The 20,952-nt window shown below is 34.2% G+C and overlaps 1 protein-coding gene across 5 annotated transcripts in view; it reads right to left on the bottom strand.

The window, feature by feature from the left end:
* GPHN (gephyrin) overlaps nt 1–20,952 on the bottom strand; it is a 626,508-nt gene that overhangs the window by 359,916 nt on the left and 245,640 nt on the right. For all 5 annotated transcript variants that reach the window (XM_034992943.1, XM_034992941.1, XM_034992938.1 and 2 more), the window contains exon 3: nt 13,327–13,384. In XM_034992943.1, coding sequence (XP_034848834.1) covers nt 13,327–13,384 — 58 coding nt within the window. The remainder of the gene's footprint in view (nt 1–13,326; nt 13,385–20,952) is intronic.

Consider the following 20,952-nt stretch of genomic DNA (forward strand, 5'->3'; position numbering starts at 1 on the left):
AAGCCAGCAAAAAATCCAAAAAAACCCCACAACAAAGCCCACTCAAACTATATGTAACAAATTAATAAAAGGAAAAAACTAAATAATATAAGCTACTCTATTAATCTAAAGGACAACATAAAAGGAGAGGAGACAGAAACTAATGAGCCAAATAGGAAACAAACAATAAAGACTATATTAATAATTATAATAAATGTAAATGGCCTACATGCTGTAAGTGAAAAACAAGTGTTTCAGAAAAAGTATGAAGATGCTTATAAGAGACATTTATATTTTAAATATAACAAGAAAGGACAAAAGTATATGATAGAAAAATAAATGTTATGCAAACATCAACCAAAGTAAAGTGGTTGTAGCAATATTATATCAAACCAAGTACACTATAAGGCAAGAAATGTTAGATGAAGGATATTTTGTACAAAAGAATATTTTGTATAAAAGAATCAGTTCAATAAGCAGATATAAAAATATTTATAAACAGTAACAGAGCTACAAAAAATATACGGAAGAATTTGACATAATTAAAAGGAGTAATAGATAAATCTCCCTCATAGTTATTTATATACAACACTAAATCCAACACTGCAGAAGGTTCAGACTTTTTCAAGTGCAAATGTAAAATTACCAAAATAGACAATACACTGAACCATTAACCTGCTGCCCGAGGGTCTTCTGCTCAGCCTGAAAGTAGATGCTAATGAGATTCCTTCTTTTGGAACACTGAGAAGTCTTGAAAGATCCTCAAAAACAAGGACATATCAAAAATAAATCAGCATATTTAGACAATCACAGAGGTTCAAAAGATAACCAAGAACAAGTGCAAGGGTAATTGAAAAGGTTCATCACCTACATAAGACAATTCCTTCAAGACTGAGAGGAGGTAGCTGTTTTGCCTAATACATAGAAGTAAACAGAGAGTTAAGCAAAATGAAGAAACAGATAAATATTTTCCAGTTGTGAAAACAAGACAAAACCTCAAAAAAGGCCTTAACGTTATAGAGATAAATTATCTGATAAATAAATCAAAATAATGGCCATAAAGGTGCTCACTGAACTTTCAGGAGAAGAATGGAAGGACACAGTGAAAACTTTAACAAAGACACAGAAAATATAAGAAAGTATCAAACAGAAGACACAGAACTAAAAAATACAGTAACTGAATTGAAAAATACACTAGAGGAGTTCAACAGTTGACTACTGAAATGAAGAATGAATGGATCAGTGAGCTGGAAAACAAAGCATTAGCACTCACCCAGACAGAGCAGCAAATAGAAAAAGGAATTTTTTTAAATGAAGACAACTTAAGAGACTGACAGAACATTAAGTGGGATAACATTTGTGAAGGAGAAGAGATAGAGAGACAGAAAGGGACAGAAAAGAAATAGCTGCTGTAACTTCTCTAACATGGGGAAAGAAATAGACATCCATGTCCAGGAAGCCCAGAGTTAAAAAAAAAAAAATGGAGCTAAAGACCCATCAAGACATGTTCTAATTAAAATGTAAAAGTTAAAGATAAAGAGAGAATCTGAAAGGCAGCAAGAGAAAAGCAACTTATTAAATACAGGGGAAACCCAATAAAGCTATCAGCAGATTTCTCAGGCAAAACTTTGAGGTCAGAAGAAAGTTGCATGACATATTTAAAGTCCTAAAAGAAGAAATTCAAACTAAGAAATCCCTACCTGACAAGATTATCATTCAGAATTGAAGGAGAGATAAAGAATCTTTCAGATAAGCAAAAGCTTAAGGTGTTCATCACCAATAAACTGGCATTATAAGAAATGTTAAAGGGAATTTTTTAAACAGAAAAGAAATGGCACTAAATAATAACAAGAAAATATATAAAAGTAAAAATCTCACCAGAAAAGATAACTATATAGTGAAGATAGTAGATAAGTCACTTGTGAATCTACTGTGAAGGGTAAAAAACAAAAGTAACAAAATTAAACTAAAATAATTGGTTAAGGCACACATACAATAAAAAGAGGTAAAATGTGACTTTGAAAACATAAAACTTGAGGCGCCTGGGTGGCTTAGTTGGTTAAGCATCTACCTTCAGCTCAGGTCATGATCCCAGGGGACTGGGATCAAGCCCCGCATTGGGTTTCCTGCTCAGCAGGGAGCCTGCTTCTCCCTTTCCCTCTGCCATTCCCCTGGCTTGTGCTCTCTGGCTCTATCTCTCGGTCAAATAAATAAAAAAAACTTCAAAAGTAAATAAAAAATAATAACATAAAACTTAGGGAGAAGTTGTAAAAATATAGTTTGGGAATGTATTCAAATTTAAGTTGCTATCAACCTAAATAGACAGTTCTATACTTAGAATGTTATATGTGAACCTCACGGTAACCACAAAGCAAAAATTTATAGTAATACACAAAAGATAATATAAAAGTAATCTAAACATAACACTAAAGAAAGACAACAACCGCAAGAGAGAAGCAGCAGAGAGGAACTACAAAAACAGCCAGAAAACAAAGAACAAAATGGCAAGAAGTATATACCCATCCATAATTACTTTAAATGAAAATGGATAAATGCTCCAATCAAAAGATGTAGAGTGACTGAAAGGACAAAAAAAAAACAAGACTCATCTACATACTTTCTACAAGAGACTCACTTTGGACGTAAAGACATACACTGACTGAAAATGAAGGGATGTAAAAAGATAGTCCATGTAAATGCAAATAGTATAGCTATACTCACATCAGACAAAACAGATTTTAAAACAAAGACTGCAACAAAAGACAAAGAAGGGCATTACATAATGATAATGCAGCAGAAGATATAACATTTATAAATGTATAAGCACCCAACACAGGAGCACCAAAATAATACAGCTATTATTAGCAGACCTAAAGGGGGAAATTGACACCAATATAATAATAGTAGGGGACTTTTAACACCCTACTTACATCAAAAGATAAATTATCTAGACAGAAAATCATAAGGAAGCCCCAGTCTTAAATAACATATTAGATCAGATGGACTTAATAGATATATGTAGAACTCTCCATCCAAAAGCAGCAAATACACATTCTTCTCAAGTGCACATGGAACATTCTCCAGGATACTCCACATGTTAGGCCATAAGATAAGTCTCAATAAATTCAAGAAGACTGAAATCATATAAAGCATCTTTTCCTACCACAATGATGTGAAACTAGAAATCAATTACAAGAAGGAAATTGGAAAACATTACAAATACTTGGAGATTAAGCAAAATACTACTGAACAACCGCTGGGTCACCAAAGAAATAAAAAGAAGTAAAAAAAAAAAATTGAGAAAAATGAAAACAAAAAAAGGAAATACCAAAATCTATTGCATGAAGCAACAACAGTTCTAAGAGAGATATTCATAGCAATACAAGCCTACTTGAGGAAACAAGAAAAATCTCAAACAAGCTAAATTTATACTGGTAAAGGAACTAGAAAAAGAACAAACCAAGCCCAATGGTAGTATAAGGAAGGATTCAATAAATAACAGAATGAGATAAATGAAATAAAGACTAAAAAGACAAAAGGAAAGATCAGTGAAACTAAGAGCTGGTTCTTTGAAAAAATAAACAAAAATGATAAAACTTTAGCTAGATTCCCCCAGGAAAAAAAGAGAGTGGGCTCAAATAAATCAGAAATGAAGAGGAGAAGTTACAACTTATACCACAGAACTATAGAGGATCATAAGAGATTACTATGAACAATTACATGCCAACAAATTGGACAACCTAGGGGGGAAAAAAAAGATAAATTCCTAGATATATACTATCTTAAAGACTGAATCAGGAAGAAACAGAAAACATAAATAAAGTGATCACAAGTAAGGAGATTGAATCAGTAATCAAAAACATCCCCCAAAGAAAAAGATCCCATGGCTTCACTGGTGAATTCTATCAAACATTCAAAAACGATTTAATATCTATCCTTCTCAAACTTCTCCAAAAAGCTGAACAGGAAGAAATGCTTTCAAACTCATTTTATAAGGCCAGCATTACCCTGACACCAAAACCAGAAAAGGACACTGCAAAAAATAAAAATTATAATCCAATATTGATAGAGATGCAAAAATCTTGAACAAAATATTAGCAAACTGAATTCAGTAATACATTAAAAAGATCATAAACCATGATCAAAGTGGAGCTTTATTCCAGGGATACAAGAATGGTTCAACAAACACAAATTAATCAACATTATACCCATTAAAAAATGAAAGAAAAATCACATAATCATCTCAATATATGCACAAAAAGCATTTGACAAAATACAATCTCCACTTATGATAAAAGCCCCCAACAAAGTGGGTATAGAGGGAGTGTATCTCAACATAATAAAGGCCATATATGTCACACTCATAGCAAATATCATACTCAATAGTGAAAAGCTCAAAGTTTTTTAGCTAAGATCAAGAATAAGACAAGGGTATCAGCACGTACTGGTTTTATTTGAAGTAGTATTAAAAGCCTTAGCCACAGCAATTAGGTAAGAAAAGGTACCCAAACTGAAAAGGAAGAAGGAGAACTATCACTCTTTGCAGATGACATACTATGTATAGAAACCCTAATACTGCACCCAAAAAATTATTAGAATAAGGTAATTCAGTAAAGCTTCAGGATATGACATTATTATGCAAAAAAATCTGTTAAATTTATACACTAATAATGAATTATCAGAAAAAGAAATCAAGAAACAATCCCCCTTACAATTGCATTCAAAAGAATAAAATGCCTAGGAATAAATTTAACCAAAGAGATGAAAGGCCTTTAAAAAATATAAGAAATTGAAGAAGGCACAAAAATGGAAAAAACATTCTGGGCTCATGGATTGGAAGAACAAATATTGTTAAAACGTCTGTACTAAACAAAGCAATTTACACATTTAATGCAATCTCTATCAAAATAACACAAGCATTTTTCACAGAGCTATAACAAACAATCCTAAAATTTGTATGGAACCACAAAAGACCCTGAATAGCCAAAGCAACCTTGAAAAAGAAAAGCAAAGCTAGAAGCATCACAATTCTAGGCTTCGAGTTATATCACAAAGTTGTGGTGATCAAGACAATATGGTACTGGCATAAAAACAGACACAGATTGATGGACTAGAACAGAAGACCTAGAAATGAACCCACAACTATATGGCCAACTAATCTTCGACAAAGAAGCTCTAATGGAAAAAAGACTGTCTCTTCAACAAATGCTATTGGGAAAACTGGACAGCAACATGCAAAAGAATGAAACTGGACCACTTTCTTATACCATATACAAAAATAAATTCAAAATGGATGAAAGACCTAAATGTGAGGAAGGAATCCATCAAAATCCTAGAGGAGAACACAGAAGTATCCTCTTTCACATCAACTGTAGCAACTTCTTACTAGATATGTCTCCTGAGGCAAGGGAAACAAAAGTAAAAATAAACTATTGGGACTTCATCAAGATAAAAAGCTTCTGCACAGTGAAGGAAACAATCACAAAAACTTAAAGGCAACCTATGGAATGGCAGAAAATATTTGCAAATGACATATCTGATAAAGGGTTAGTATCTAAAATTTATAAAGAACTTATCAAACTCAACACTCAAAAAACAAATACTCCAGTTAAGAAAAGGGCAGAAGACATGAATAGACATTTTTCTAAAGACATCCAGATAGCTAACAGACACCTGAAAAGATGCTCAACAAAACTCATCATCAGGGAAATACAAATCAAAACTAAATGAGATAGCACCTCACACCACTCAGAATGGCTAAAATTGAGTTAATTTTTGTACAAGGTGTGAGATTTAGGTTGAGGTTCATTTTTTTTGGGTTATGGATATCCAATGGTTCCAACATCATTTGTTGAAAAGGTTATTCATTGAATTGCTTTTGCAGCTTTATTAAAAAATCTATTGAACATATCTGTGGGGACACCTGGGTGGCTCAGTCGGTTAAGCGTCTGCCTTCGGCTCAGGTCATGATCCCAGGGTCCTGGGATCGAGTCCCGCATCAGGCTCCTTGCTCAGTGGGGAGCCTACTTCTTCCTCTGCCAGCTGCTCCCCCTGCTATTGCATGCTCTCTCTCTCTAATAAATAAATAAAATCTTAAAAATAAAGAACATATCTGTGTAAGTCTTATGGGTTGTCTATTCTGTTTGACATGTCTGTCTTTCTACCAAAACTACACTGTCTTGATTACTGTAAACCTCATCACTGGATAGAGTATCATTGGATAGTCCTTCCACTTTGTTCTTTTTCAAAATTGTGTTAACTGTCCTAGGACCTAGGCTTTTCCATATAATTTTAGAATAAATTTACATAATTATATGTCTACAAGAAAATGCTGGGTTTTTGATAGGAATTGCATAAAACTATATATATCAATATGGGAAGAATTGACATCTTTAGTGTGTTCAATCTCTCAATTCATGAATATAGCTTGTCTGCCCATTTTTTTAGGTGTTCCTTTATTTCTTTAGCGTTTTGTAGTTTTCAGCATACAGATTAACATATGTGTGTTCTTCAGTGTATGCCTAAGTATTCAACTTTATTTAGAGTGATGGTTAATAGTACTGTTTAAATTTCAGTTTCCAACTGTTGTGAGCATATAAAAATGCAACTGGAGTTTGTGTGTGTGTGTGTGTGTTGCTTACATTCCCCAAATTAACTCACTTGACTTATTAGTTGTAGGAATTTTTCTGTAGATACTTTTTTCTATGTAGACAATCATACAATCTGCAAATAGGGAGTTTTGTTTCTTACTTGCCAACCTTTGTGCCTTTTAATACTTTTCTTGCCTTATTGTACTACTTAAAATTTCTAGTACTCAGTTGGAAAAAAGTAGTGACAGCAGACAACCTTGCTTTGCTCCTGATCTTAAAGGAGAGCACTCACTTTTTTTTTTTCCACCATTAAGTATGTTTTAGCAGTAAGTTTTTTGTAGATGTTCTTTATCAAGTTCAGGAAGTTTCCCTCTATTCCTAGTTTGCTGAATGTTTTTTTTTTTATCATGAATGGATTTTTTGATTTTGTCAAACATTTTTTCTACATCAATTGATATAATCATACAATCTTTCTTCTTTAGCTTGTTGATATGGTGGATTAGACTGATTACTTTTCCCGTGTTGGACAAGTTTTGCATGCCTTAAATAATTCTCATTTGGTAGTGGTGTATAATTTTTTTAATACCTTGTTGGATTTGATTTGGTAATATCTGTAGATTTTGAGTTCATGGTAAGTACTGGTCTGCAGTTTTCATTTTTTGTACTATGTTTTTCTGATTTATTAGCAGAGTAATACTAGCCTCATAAAATGAGGTGGGTAGTATTTCCTCCCCTTGTATTTTCTGGAAAAGACTGGCTAAAACTGATGTCAATTCTTCTTTAATGTTTGGTAGAGTTCTCCAGTAAAACCATCTGGCATGCGGATTTGTTTTTTAGGAGATTTTTCATCATGAATTTAATGTCTTTCATGGTTATAAGACTACACATAATGTCTACTTGGTCTTGGTTAATTTTGGTAGTTTGTGGGTTTTGAGGAAGTGGTCCATTTCTGCTAAGTTGTCCAATTTAGGAGTATAAAATTTTTCATAGTATTTTCTAATTATCCATTTAATTGATGGAAGATTTGTAGTGATAGTCTTTATTCAATCCTGGTATCAGTAATTTTATCTTTTCTCCTTTTTCTTTTTTAGTCTAGTGTGTATCAATTTTATTGAGTTTTTAAGAGTCAGCTATTTATTCCATTGATTTTTTCCCCATTGTTTTACTGTTTTCAATTTCACTGATACCAATTCTTGAGTATTACTGGTCTTGCTTTGACAATATCTGGCTCATCTTTTTCTAGTTTCTTGAGAAAGAAATATGAATTACTGACTTGAGAACTTTTCTCTAAAAATTAATATTTTCATAGTATATCTTTTTACTTTCAATCCACCTATGTCATTATTTTTGAAATTAGTTTCTTGAGAATGACATATATTGGATCATTTCTAAAAACCCATTATGTCAATTTCTGTCTTTCCACTGGTATATTTAAATTATTTATATTTAAGGTAATTACTGATATCTTAGGACTTAAACATGTCATTTTATTATTTGTCTTCTGTTTCTGTCTTGTTTCTCATTCCTAATTGGGGATTACTTGAACAAACTTTAGGATTCCATCTCAATTTACAGTGTTTTTGAGTATATCATTTTGTACATTGTTTCTAGTGGTTGCTTTGAGTGGATACTTTCTATATTATAATTACAAATATGACTTATTGCAGTCTAGTTGTATTAACATCTATCATTTCAAGTGAAATGCAGAAAATTTACTTCCATTTAGTCACCCTTTACGTTGCTACATTTTAAATATTGTGTTATTTGCTCTACATGCATTGTGCACCACATCATACAGTGTTAAAATTTTTGCTTCAACCGTCAAATGTGACTTAAGAAAACCGTAAGAAAAGACAGTCTACTATATTTATCTATTCTGCTGTTTTTCTTTCCTTTCTGAAGTTTCAAGCATTTTTCTGTTATCATTTTCCTTTTCTCCTCCTTTTATTTCTTAAGTTTTTTCATTTCCTCTCCAATTCTCTTTGGAGAATTTATTTATCCATTCATACAGGGTAGGTTTTTTCGAGACAAATTCTTTAAGTTTTCTTTTGTTTGAATGTGTCCTCATTTCCCTTTGATTACTGAAGAATAATTTCACTGGATTTGGACTTTGTGATTGACAGTTCTTTATATCAGCACTTGAAAAATGTTGTTCCACTTCCTTCTGGCACAACTGTTTTCCACTACCCTCCCCCAATCAGCCATTTATATTGGTGATTGTACTTTTCAGTTCTGTAATTAACATTTTGTTCCTTTTTGTAATTTCTATTTTCATTTGTTTCAAGAAAATTAGTAATTGCTTGTTGAAGCATTTTTATGATAACTGCTTTGAAATCTTTGTCAGATAATTCTAACATCTGATTCATCTTTGTGTTGTTATCTGTTGACTGTTTCCCCCCCCCCCCGAAGTTGTGATTTTCCTTGTTCTTGGTATGATGTTTTACTGTACCCAGGACATTTTGGATATTATGAAACTCTCAATCTTATTTAATCTTTTTTAGCAGATGTCCCTTTGTTATAATATTGTATGAGGGCAATATAAATATATATGTTCAGCTTCTTTCTGGGTCCCACTGATACCACTCTGGCAAAATTGAGGCACTCATTTATATTGCTTCATTAAAGACAGTAGGGTAGAAGTTTAGGTCCTCTCTTGGCCAAAAAGTGGGGCACACTTTGCTTCACATTGTTGGTAGGGGTAGATGTTCACCTCCCTGCTGGGCCCCGCTGACACCAAGAGGGGAAGTAGAAGGTTAAAACTTACTAAGAATGGAATATCAATTATCCCCATCTCATTCAGCCTTATTGATGCAGACAGGGATGGAGTCACATCTCCCTTATAGGCCTCAGAGACACAGGAAAGGGAAGGTAAAGGAGAGTGGTGAGTAGCTCTACCGTGCGTGGTCTCTTTAGTCTTACTGCTACTGGGTGGGGGTAGAGACTCAGCTCATCACTGGAGTCCACTAACAATATCGTGTCATAGAAAGCAGAACACAGCCTGTTTTCCCTGAGCTGATGGAAGATCCTATCCTAGCAGGGAAATCAGAGCACTGTCTATTTTGTGGGAGTGTGGGAGACTGAACAGCTCCCCACCTGTCCTGCCAATAAACACTACTAGGGGAGGGATTCAAAGCTTTGCCATCTGCTTCTGTGGGTAGCAGGGGTGAGGTGGAAGATCAGCTTCCTGCTTGGCTGTGCTAAAACTGTGGGGGAACTAAGTAGTTTTCCCATTGGTGTTTGGCTGGAGTAAGGTGAGTATTGCCAAAGGCTTTTGTTCTGTTAGTCCACCCCTATCCTGGGTCCTATGGCTTGAATGACAGGATTTCCTAAGTGTTTTTGTTTTGTTTTGTTTTGTCTGTGCCTGTTGGTGTTTCCAGATTGGAGCCTTCATCAGTGTCCTGTTGAGAGTAAATAGGAGGCAAAAAGGAAACCCAGCTAACTCATTGCTGTGTCATTCCTCAAGTCCTGAAGTCCTTAGAAAGTCTGATTTCTTCTTCCTCCTTCAGAGTCTTTCTATGCTTGTTTATTTTACAATGTCCAGGAATTTTTAGTCGTTAAAGAAAAGATTTGGGAAGAACAGAGCTACTGTATTTGGCTAGCACCACAAGTTTCCTCAGTAGGGATACTTTTGAAACTTGATAAACTTACTATAATATTACCTGAAGCAATTAATATATGAGTCAACAGTATAAAAAAAAACCCACAAACCTTTCTTATTATGTTAAAAAAAGCACTATAACCAAAACAGTATGGTGCTAGCAATGGAATAAATAGATAGGTGAATCAAAAGTTCAGGAAAAGACAGACTTATGTATGTGTATGTGTGTATCAAGGCATATGAAAATTTATTATATAATAAATGAGGCAATTCAAACCAGTGGGGGACAATTTGTTTTTTTGTTTTTTTCAATAAATTGGGCTGGGAAAATAAAGATACATTTGAAAAATATTTTGTAAGTTTAGTCATCCCATATATAAAAATAAATTTATACCAATATAAATTACAGATAAAGAATATCTAAACATTTCTATTTAAAATAAATACACCCAAGGTGGTAGTATACCTGCCATAACTATTTGGAAAACAGTTCGATTTCATACAGAAAAGTTGAAAATACACATTACTTAAAACTCAGGAATTCCATTTTTCAGTATACACCTCAAAGAAACTCTTACACAGGATGCTTTTATAAGATTTTATACCATCATTTTTCATAATAGCTCCAGATGGAAGCAAGGTGAATGTCCCTCAAGAGTAGGATGTCTCAATAATTTGTGGCACAATGGAGTATTTTACAGAGGAAAATAATAATAATAACAAACCCCCCCAAAATCTTAGCTATAGATAACAATATGAATAAATCTCACAGTGTTGAACCAAAGAAGGCACAAGAGAATGTATACATTGTGATTCAATTCATATAAAATTCAAAGAGAAACACAAATAAATTATAATATTTAGGGATGTGTATAAAAATAAAACTAAATGAAATAATAAGAACTCAGGATATTGGGTGGAACAGATGGTCATGATTGGGCCAGGAATGAATTTGCACTTTACCTCTTAAGCTTTTGGCCATCCATCCGCTATGTGGTGATTTATTGTAATCAATCAACAAATACTTAATTCAAACTATGTATGAACTAAATAATAATTTCTGGTGCTAGAAATATTGTGAAGATTACCATACTTTGTAAAAATTGAATTATGTTTTATTAATCAATCATATTTTAATAATAAAAATACACATGTATATTTATTTATACATGGTATATTGTGGATGTATTTCAAATTTAAACTCAATTGTACTATTCAGATAATTTAAAATTACTCAGTTATTTGCCAACTAAAATGAACATTACAACCAGATGTTTCACATTTTCTCCAATCAAAACAAAAAGATTATATCTGATTTCAGTTGAAAATGATAATGGTGCCATCAAATAAATGTTGATGAAATATTTTATAGCAAGTTTTCTTCTAACACTTTTGAAACAAGAATCAATTTCATATCTTTTATGCCTCAGGCTTCAAACTCTCTGAAGCTGTTTTAGATATAATTCCAGTAATTAATTTTAAAAAATCATATAGTAATGTCATCATGAATCATGCTTTTTTGAAGGAATCTCCTGAGGGACAACTCTTATAATTCTAGAATTTCAAAAAACACAATGAAAAAATTATTTCTTTAGAGAAAAGTCACTATAAAACATAGCAATGTTTCTTCTAATTAATTAAACTAATAAAAAAAACATATGAATCCTTGGACAGGTTCTTGGACAGGTCAACAGTTTTGGTCTACTGCTATTACTTCATAGAGCTTTTTTAGGTGATTCCATTAACTAGCATGCTCTCAAGTAATTCTTGGATAAGGACAAATCCCAGTATCAACTGAAAGATAAAATTATCTTTCTTCTGAGGTTCTGGCTGATTTAACCAATGCCTTAATGGGTATTTGGTTATCTGAGAGGGACTTCAAATTTATAAGTCCAAAACTTACCCTCTTTCCTCTCAAACTTATTCCTTCTCTTATGTCTCCTCTTTAAGTTAATAGCAACACAAGCTGGATTGGACTTAAGGTTTCTGTCAACCAAAGTATTTTATGAATATATATAAAGTTGGAATGGGTCTTTTCACACTCCTGTTTTTTTTTTCCCCTGCTAGAATATAATTATTGGATTAATTTCTGATATTGGCTATACAGAACACCAGACATATTGAAACTAATAGTATATTACATAATAAAGACCAATGACATTAACTGATTTGAAAATAATGTGAGCAAATGAATGATTATTGACTAAGATTTGAATTTATTGAACCTGATTTTGGAAAGCTTGATTAAATTAAGCTTGATGATTTGTTTGGATCTTTAAATATTGTTAACAATTTAACTCAGTATTGCTATCCTTGACTATTGCTATCAAGTTGTAAAATTTTATTTATATAATAGATAATAAGTTCAGTTCTGATTAGATTGTAAATTGCTCTTGGGGAAGGGCCACATGATATGCCAGAAGACTAACAGTCCATAGGATTGGGTAAAATGTTAACAACAGAAGAATGCAGATTATGTAATTTTCAAAGAGTAAGGTCAAGTTTTCATTTAATGTACTATAAATTTTATTTTATTTTTTTAAAGATTTATTTATTTATTTATTTGACAGAGAGAGAGACACAGCAAGAGAAGGAATACAAGCAAGGGGAGCAGGAGAGGGAGAAGCAGGCTTCCTGCTGAGCAGGGAGCTGATGCGGGCCTTGATCCCAGGACGCTGGGATCATGACCTGAGCCAAAGGCAGACACTTAACGACTGAGCCACCCAGGTGCCCCATGTACTACAGACTTTAAATTGCAATTGGCATACTGTGTTTTCAGTGGAACCAGAAAAAATATTTTCTAGAAGGTTGGTACTTATAATTAGTGAAAGCCTACAGGGAAAATAAATTAAAACAAGATAGAAAGATAATCCATTATGCACACTAATGCTATACATAGTGTTTCTTAAGTAGATTTTCAATGAATTTCACATGAAGTGTTCCTTTTTAATCTTCCAAATAATTTTCAAGAAATGCATTGATAATGGTGATTGAAATCTGATGGGGGTTACCTTATATTTTTTAATTAAAATAGATAAGTGAATTAAATGAGATCCCAACACACCCAAACATTCAATAGTATAAAGAAAAAGCAATCCTTCCCCCACCTACCCAGCAAGATACTAAGTCTTCTTAGAGATGAAAAATGGCATACTATACCTTGATTTCTTCTATTTCATCTGGTACTATCTTGTATGCTGATATAGTCCCACCCAACCTGAAATTAGGAAAAGAAAATATTCTCAAAACTGGCAATAGTCTATAAAAATATATGGAGTATTTCTGCCATTAGCATCAGAATGCCACCAATAATTGCCCATTGCCCGCCCCAATGACCATGGAATAAAAATGACCTTTCCATGCTTAAGTTTTCCATATGTTACTTAAAAAGAGGTGGATAATGAATGACTACTAAAAGAGGAAACATTAAGTTATATTTTTAACTATAAACTTCTCATTGATACTTTTAGTATTGTTACCACTTTTACTGATGGATTCTGTCACAACTAAGATGTAGCAAGAACTAATAACAGATATGATATTTGCCTTTTTGGTTTGTTTTTAATAAACATAATTTACTTTTTATAGAGTAGTTTTGAATTTACAGAAAAATTGAGTAGAAAGTAAAGAGGTTTATTTCCCAGATGCCCCACCAGTTTTCCTTGTTATTAACATCTTATATTAGTGTTGTACGTGAGTCACAATTGATGAACCAATAATGATTTTGCTTCTTTTTAAAAGTAATTTAAACAAGGACTTGGAGAGATGTGTGTGTGTCCAGCACTGTCCAAGGAAAAGAGATGAGTGTTTAAGGGTTACAATTTAATCCCTAAAATATGATCTTTGCCTTAAGGCACTGAAGTCATTACTGCCATGATCACCTGTTTGAAAATGTTTTTTTAAAAAAGTAGCTAAGAATTATTTAACACTTACCAATTGCCAGACATGTTATATATTATCTAATTTAATTCTTTTTTTAAAGAAGATTTTATTTATTTATTTGACAGAGAGAGATATAGTGAGAGAGAGAACAAAAGCAGGGGGAGCGGGAGAGGGAGAAGCAGGCTTCCCCATGAGCAGGGAACCCGATGCAGGGCTTGATCCCAGGAGGCTGGGATCATGACCTGAGCTGAAGGCAGACGGTTAACTACTGAGTCACCCAGGTGCCCCTAATTTAATTCTCATAACAGTTGCCATTGTAAAAATTGGGATATTGAGATACAGGGTGATTCAGTAATTTCCACAAGTAATTGAAGGATGTAACTGAGATGCACATTAAGTGTAAAATATGTACCAGATTTAAAGTACTTAGTATAAAAAAAGGCTAATTAAAAAATACTGAATACATTTTAAAATAATATGGTGGATATATTGAATTAAGCTATAGTTTTAAAATTAACTTCATCTGCTGCTTTTAGTTTTTAAAATGTGACTACAAAAACTTTTAAATTACACATATAGCTTGCATTTGTGACTACTATCATGTATCTATCAGGTACTCTAAGCTCTTAAACATCAAGATTACCTATCTACCATTACTCAAATTCAGTGCTTAAAAAGGAACTTTCTGACTACTTATTTAACTTTATAAATACTTCAATATCAGAAAAGAGAGTATCAGTCCAAGATAGTGGAGGAGTAGGAGATCTTAGTTTAATCTGGTCCCAGGAATTCACCCAGATAGCTATCAAATCATTCTGAACACCTGCAAACTCAACCAGAGATCTAAAAAAAGAATAGATGCAACTCTAGGGCGCCTGGGTGGCTCAGTGGTTAAGCGTCTGCCCTTGGCTCAGGTCATGATCCCAGGGTCCTGGGATCGAGTCCCACATCGGGCTCCCTGCTCGGCGGGAAGCCTGCTTCTCCCTCTCCCACTCCCCCTGCTTGTGTTCCTGCTCTCGCTATCTCTCTCTCTGTCAAATAAATAAATAAAATTTTTAAAAAAAGAATAGATGGAACTCTAAAAATAGAAAAGCAACCACTTTCTATAAGGTAGGAGGTGCAGAGAAGTGAATCCAAGGAGATTTACGGGAAGATAAACCGCAGGGGGAGGAAGCCTCCATAAGCTAGCACCAAAAAGTGATATAGCAGCAGAGTGCAAAATCGGAACTTTTAGAAGTCGGCTGTGGTGAGAGATGTCCTTTGCCTGAAAGGTGCTCAGGTGGCAAAGCAGGGCGGAATCCTAGGTGGAACAGTGTGGTCTTAGGATCCTTGGGGGTCACAGGAAGACCGGGGGTGCTTGAGTATAACTGAGTTACCAGGCATTGGAGCAGGGAAGCCGGATACACTCAGTGAGCCCAGGAGTGGGCTTTCTGCTCAGGGCTGCCACATACCACGAACCATGGCACAGTCAGCTGACCACTCTTCAAACAGGGGCCCAAAAAGCGGCAGAACTGGTGAGACTCCCTTTCCTACTCTGGGAGGAGGGCACCACAGGAGTCTGCAGGGTTTGGAGACTCAAAATAGGGTCATGTGCCTGACATAGAAATGCTCGGTCTCAGACTGGGTGAGCGCAGAGTGCAGACAGAGTCCAGGGAGATAGGAGTGATTGACTGCATTTACCCCAGGGCACACTGAGAAGTGGGGCCCAGAGCTCTCGGCTCTGGGGCTGGAGATTTGGAGGCCACCATTTTCATTCTCATCCTCTAGAGCTGTGCAGAAAGCCTTCAGGGAACAAAAACCATAAAAAACAATCTGGAGCAGATTACTTAGCCTAGCCCCCTGGCAAGGGTGGTACAATTCTACCCAGGACAAACACACTTGAAAATCACCACAACAGGCCTCTCCCCCAGAAGATCAGCAAGAACATCCAGCCAAGATCAAGTTTATCGATCATTTAGAACTGCAAAACTCCAGTGCTAGGGGAATATAGCATATAGAATTCATTTTTCCCCCCACAATTCTTTAGTCTTTCAATTTTAATTTTTTCCCCTTTATTTTATGTATTCCTGGGCTGTAAAGTTGGTTCAACATCCACAAATCAATCAATGTGATACACTACATGAAAGAAAGGACAAGAACCATATGATTCTCTCAACAGAACCAGAAAAAGCATTTGACAAAGTACAACATCCTTTCTTGATTAAAACTCTTCACTGTGTAGGGATAGAAGAAACACACCTCAATATTTAAGAGCCATATATGAAAAGCCCACAGTGAATATCATTCTCAATGGGGAAAAACGGAGCTTTTCCCCTAAGGTCAGGAACACGATAGGGATGTCCACTCTCACCAATGTTGTTCAACATAGTACCAGAAATCCTAACCTCAGCAATCAGAGAGCAAAAAGAAATAAAAGGCATCCAAATTGGCAAAGAAGTCAAACACTGACTCTTTGCAGATGACATGGTACTCTAAGTAGAGAACCCAAATTCTCCACCCCATAATTGCTAGAACTCCTACAGGAATTCAGCAATGTGGCAGGATATAAAATCAATGCACAGAAATCAGTTGCATATCTATACACCAACGAGATCCAGAAGAAAGAGAAATTAAGAAGTTGATCCCATTTACAATTGCACCCAAAATCTACGATAGCTAGGAATAAACCTAACCAAAGAGGCAAAGGAGCTGTACTCAGAAAACTATAGAACACTCATGAAAGAAATTGAGGAAGACACAAAGAAATGGAAAAACGTTCCATGCTCATTCATTGGAAGAACAAATATTGTTAAAATGTCTCTGCTACCTATAGCAATCTATACATTCAAAGCAATCCCTATCAAAATAACATCAACTCTTCTCACAGAGCTGGAACAAATAATCCTGAGATTTGTATGGAACCAGAAAAGAGCCTTAATAGCCAAAAGAATGTTGAAAAAGAAAACCAAAGCTGGAGGTATCACACTGTCGGACTTCATATGGTCACCTCAAAAATTACTGAAAAATAATCTGGTGAAACCAAGTATCTAATCCTAGATTTAAAAATAAAACAAACTGCTTGTTAACTGAAAAAAAAGAAAAGAAAAAAGAAAAAAAGAAAAGAGAGTATCACAAATAAGGCACTTACATATTCTAGATACTTGAGGATATTTCCTGTCTTAAGTACAAATTAATAAATGACATTCTGGTTTCTATTTTAAAATAACTTAATTCAGCCCAACGGATTTTTTTTTTTTTTTTTTTTAAAGATTTTATTTATTTATATGAGAGACAGAGAGCATGAGAGGGAGGAGGGTCAGAGGGAGAAGCAGACTCCCCGCTGAGCAGGGAGCCCGATGCGGGACTCGATCCTGGGACTCCAGGATCATGACCTGAGCCGAAGGCAGTCGCTTAACCAACTGAGCCACCCAGGCGCCCCTGGCCCAACGGATTTTATTAAAAACTCTACATTTAAACCCTTTACTATTACTATTTATTCTTGCTAATGGAAATAGTGTTCAAACCTTGATTTGAGAATTACTTCCTAGATTTAAAGTGCCATGATTGCATGATGAAAATACTAATGATATTTAACTTAATTCAGATTATACAACATATATAAGTGATATAGTAAATAAGACCATAGCAGGATAAACAGCAAAAGAGGACTACATGTTATTAAAATGAAAAATTATATAACTATCTGTAAGAGGTTTCAAGTAGGCATTTAAAAAATGTTTTTACTGTCAATTATTAAATTTTTAAATTAAAAGTTGAAATTGTTGGGATATCAATAAGGAATTTAGAGCAAAAAACTATTGAAAACTCAGGACTTCAATTTTCCATCTTGCAAATAATGAGTTAATCATTTTATTCTTTGAGTTTATTGTATGTAAGAGATACAAACCAGGGAATGAGAATGCAAAGAAATCATAGTCTTATATAGAAGCAGACTGAGTAAACAAATATCTGTAATATAACGCACTAAGGTGTCAAAATAGAACTAGGCAGAAGTTGAAGTTAGAAATTATTTCAAAATAAAGAGTATTTTAAAATTATCTAACATTGGGGGTGCCTGGATGACTCAGTCGTTAAGCGTCCGCCTTTGGCTCAGGTCATGATCCCAGAGTTCTGGGATTGAGCCTGCATCAGGCTCCCTGCTCAGTGGGAAGCCTGCTTCTCCCTCTCCTGCTCCCCCTGCTTGTGTTCCCTATGTTGCTGTCTCTCTCTCTGTCAAATAAATAAATAAAATCTTTTAAAAAAATAAAAAAATAAAATTACCTATCATTGTAAGGTAATACTACAGTCTACAGCAACTGTTAAATAAATGGCATTGCAGATTACAGAAATAGTTTATATTTGTTATAAACATTATAAACAATAATGATTGAAAGATGCAATTGTGATAATGTTTGACTTGTGGAAGAAAAAATAAAAACAAAGTTGCTATGATAACCTTAATTCTATTTCAATAAAAAAACTCATTTTCTCTTGATTAATGCTGACTACCAGTGCCTCAAATATTGCTTTTCCTGAAATCTCTACCTAGGGAAGGTAGGCTTCCAGATTAGTATTCTTACAGCAACTTCAAGTCAATCATAATGGTTTTAACTATTAAAAAGGCAGGGAAAGGGAGGAGGAGGTAAGGTGGTGGAGGAGGGGTGCCTGTGTGGCTCAGTTGATTGAACGTCTGCCTTCGGCTCAGGTCATGATCCAGGGGTCCTGGGATCGAGCCCCATGTTGGGCTCCCTGCTTGGCTTAACCAACTGAGCCATCCAGGCACCGCTTAGATTTGAATTTTAATTACAGCCAGAAGCTAGGACTTTGAAGGGAAGCCTTATTACAAAGGGAAAAAAAAATAGGTCAATAACTGGAAGGAGGAGACCAAAAGATATCTTTTTTATAGGAAAATAACAGCATGTTTATATGCTGATAAGAAAAATCAAATGAAAATAGAAAAGTAAAAATTCAGGATATTGGAAAATTGTGGAAGCTATATCTTTGGGTGGATGAAAAGGGATAGGATTTAGTACACAAACAGATTGCTTGACCTTTGCTTAGAAGTTTGCATGGTTCTTTCATGTATATTCACTATTGATAACACATGAGAAGACAGATTGTTTGAATTTAGATGCAGGAAGGTAGATAATTGTGATGAGGCTGGAATAGATTTTTGTTCTAATTCTCTGCAGAACAACTTTCAGGGTTTACAGGTTTCATCAATACTAAAGGTAATACATAATTAAAGAAAACCCTACATGGGATCAAATATTTAAAATTAGTTTTTTCAAAATATACTAGAGATAAAAATCATAACTAGCATATTCTTCAGGAAGCAAAGAAACAATAAGAATTAAAATTTGATTTCTTACTCTTTTTTTTTAAAGATTTTATTTATTTGACAGAGACACAGCGAGAGAGAGGGAACACAAGCGAGAGAGAGGGAACACAAGCGAGAGAGAGGGAACACAAGCAGGGGGAGTAGGGGAGGGAGAAGCAGGCTTCCCACTGAGCAGGGAGCCCCATGTGGGGCTCGATCCCAGGACCCTGGGACCATGACCTGAGCCGAAGGCAGACGCTTAACAACTGAGCCACCCAGGCGCCCCATTAACTCAATTTCTTTATATTTCATAGATGCTAGGTAATTTTTTTAAAATACTGTCATAAATACCTATACATTATCTATATCCTTCACTGACTTGAGAGAAACATGATGCCTCTTCAGCCTCATCTCCCAGTATTATTACTTCCTGTACTCTAATACAATGCAGTTACTAAATTTCAAACAATTTAAAATCACATATAGCTGCCCAAAGATCCAAACCTTTTCACATATCCACATCTTTGTGTACAGTGTTCTCTGACTGGTCTTCCTGGAAGACAACTATAGGTCTTTTAAAACCTAAATGAAAAGTTAATTTTTCTGGATAATTATTTTGGACATTCCTCTCTCATCTCTTCAATACTCTTTCCCTCTTGTATGGTTAAACATGAATTCCTCTATTCTATCTATACTGTGTACCTATTTCTATTCTTTACTTTATAAATCTATAGTACAATGTATTGTTCTTCTGAATAGTTGTTCTACCCATTACTGAAAGTGGGGTATTGAGCTCTCTAGCTGTTATTGTTGAATTGTCTATTTGTCCCTCCAATTCTGTCAGCTTTTGCTTCTTGTACGGTAAGACTGTTAGGTGCATGTATGTTTATAATTGTTAATTCTTCCTTTGATCAATGTAAAATGTCCTCTTTAAAACCTACTGCTTATATAACTCTTTCCCCTTAGAGAACTCTGAAAGTCAGAGATGGTTTCTATATTACAAAACTTGGCCAAATGTATAGTATAAATAGGTGTGAAATAAATGTTTTTAAAATAAAATCTATTTTAATTTTTTAATAACCTAGAGATTACATAATCTTCTATAGTAATGTATTCCAATGCCCCTTATTGTGTATTTTTTTCCTTTAGAATAAATAATAAAAATCACTCATTTTGAAATTCATATTGACTTTCTTTTGATCTGTCTTGGTGTATATACCAAACAAATGGTCATACTTCTATATATATCAAGTCTGTGCACTACATGGCTAAATCATTACTCAGCTTTCTCTTTAGTAAATTAAAAATTTTTGTAAAAAAAATTATTTTAAATTTGATTTTCTAAATCTTTGAATATTCTTGTGGTTCTTCTCTGAATTATCTCCAAATTCCTTTTTAGTCTAAATTAATGAACAATTTTCATAATTTGTGTATGTTTATTTATACTGTTTTTAAACTTTATTATCAATTTATAATGCCTTATTCAGTATAGCCATTAAATATTTTCCTTATACATGCAAGTATCTCTTCTTCAGTCAATCTCAGATATATTATTGACAACTATTTTTATTTAATAATCTTTTGAGCACCTACTATGTACAAAT

The sequence above is a fragment of the Mirounga leonina genome, unplaced genomic scaffold (assembly GCF_011800145.1).
Source record: "Mirounga leonina isolate KUSES-001 unplaced genomic scaffold, KU_Mleo_1.0 Mir_82, whole genome shotgun sequence".
Classification (NCBI taxonomy): domain Eukaryota; kingdom Metazoa; phylum Chordata; class Mammalia; order Carnivora; family Phocidae; genus Mirounga; species Mirounga leonina.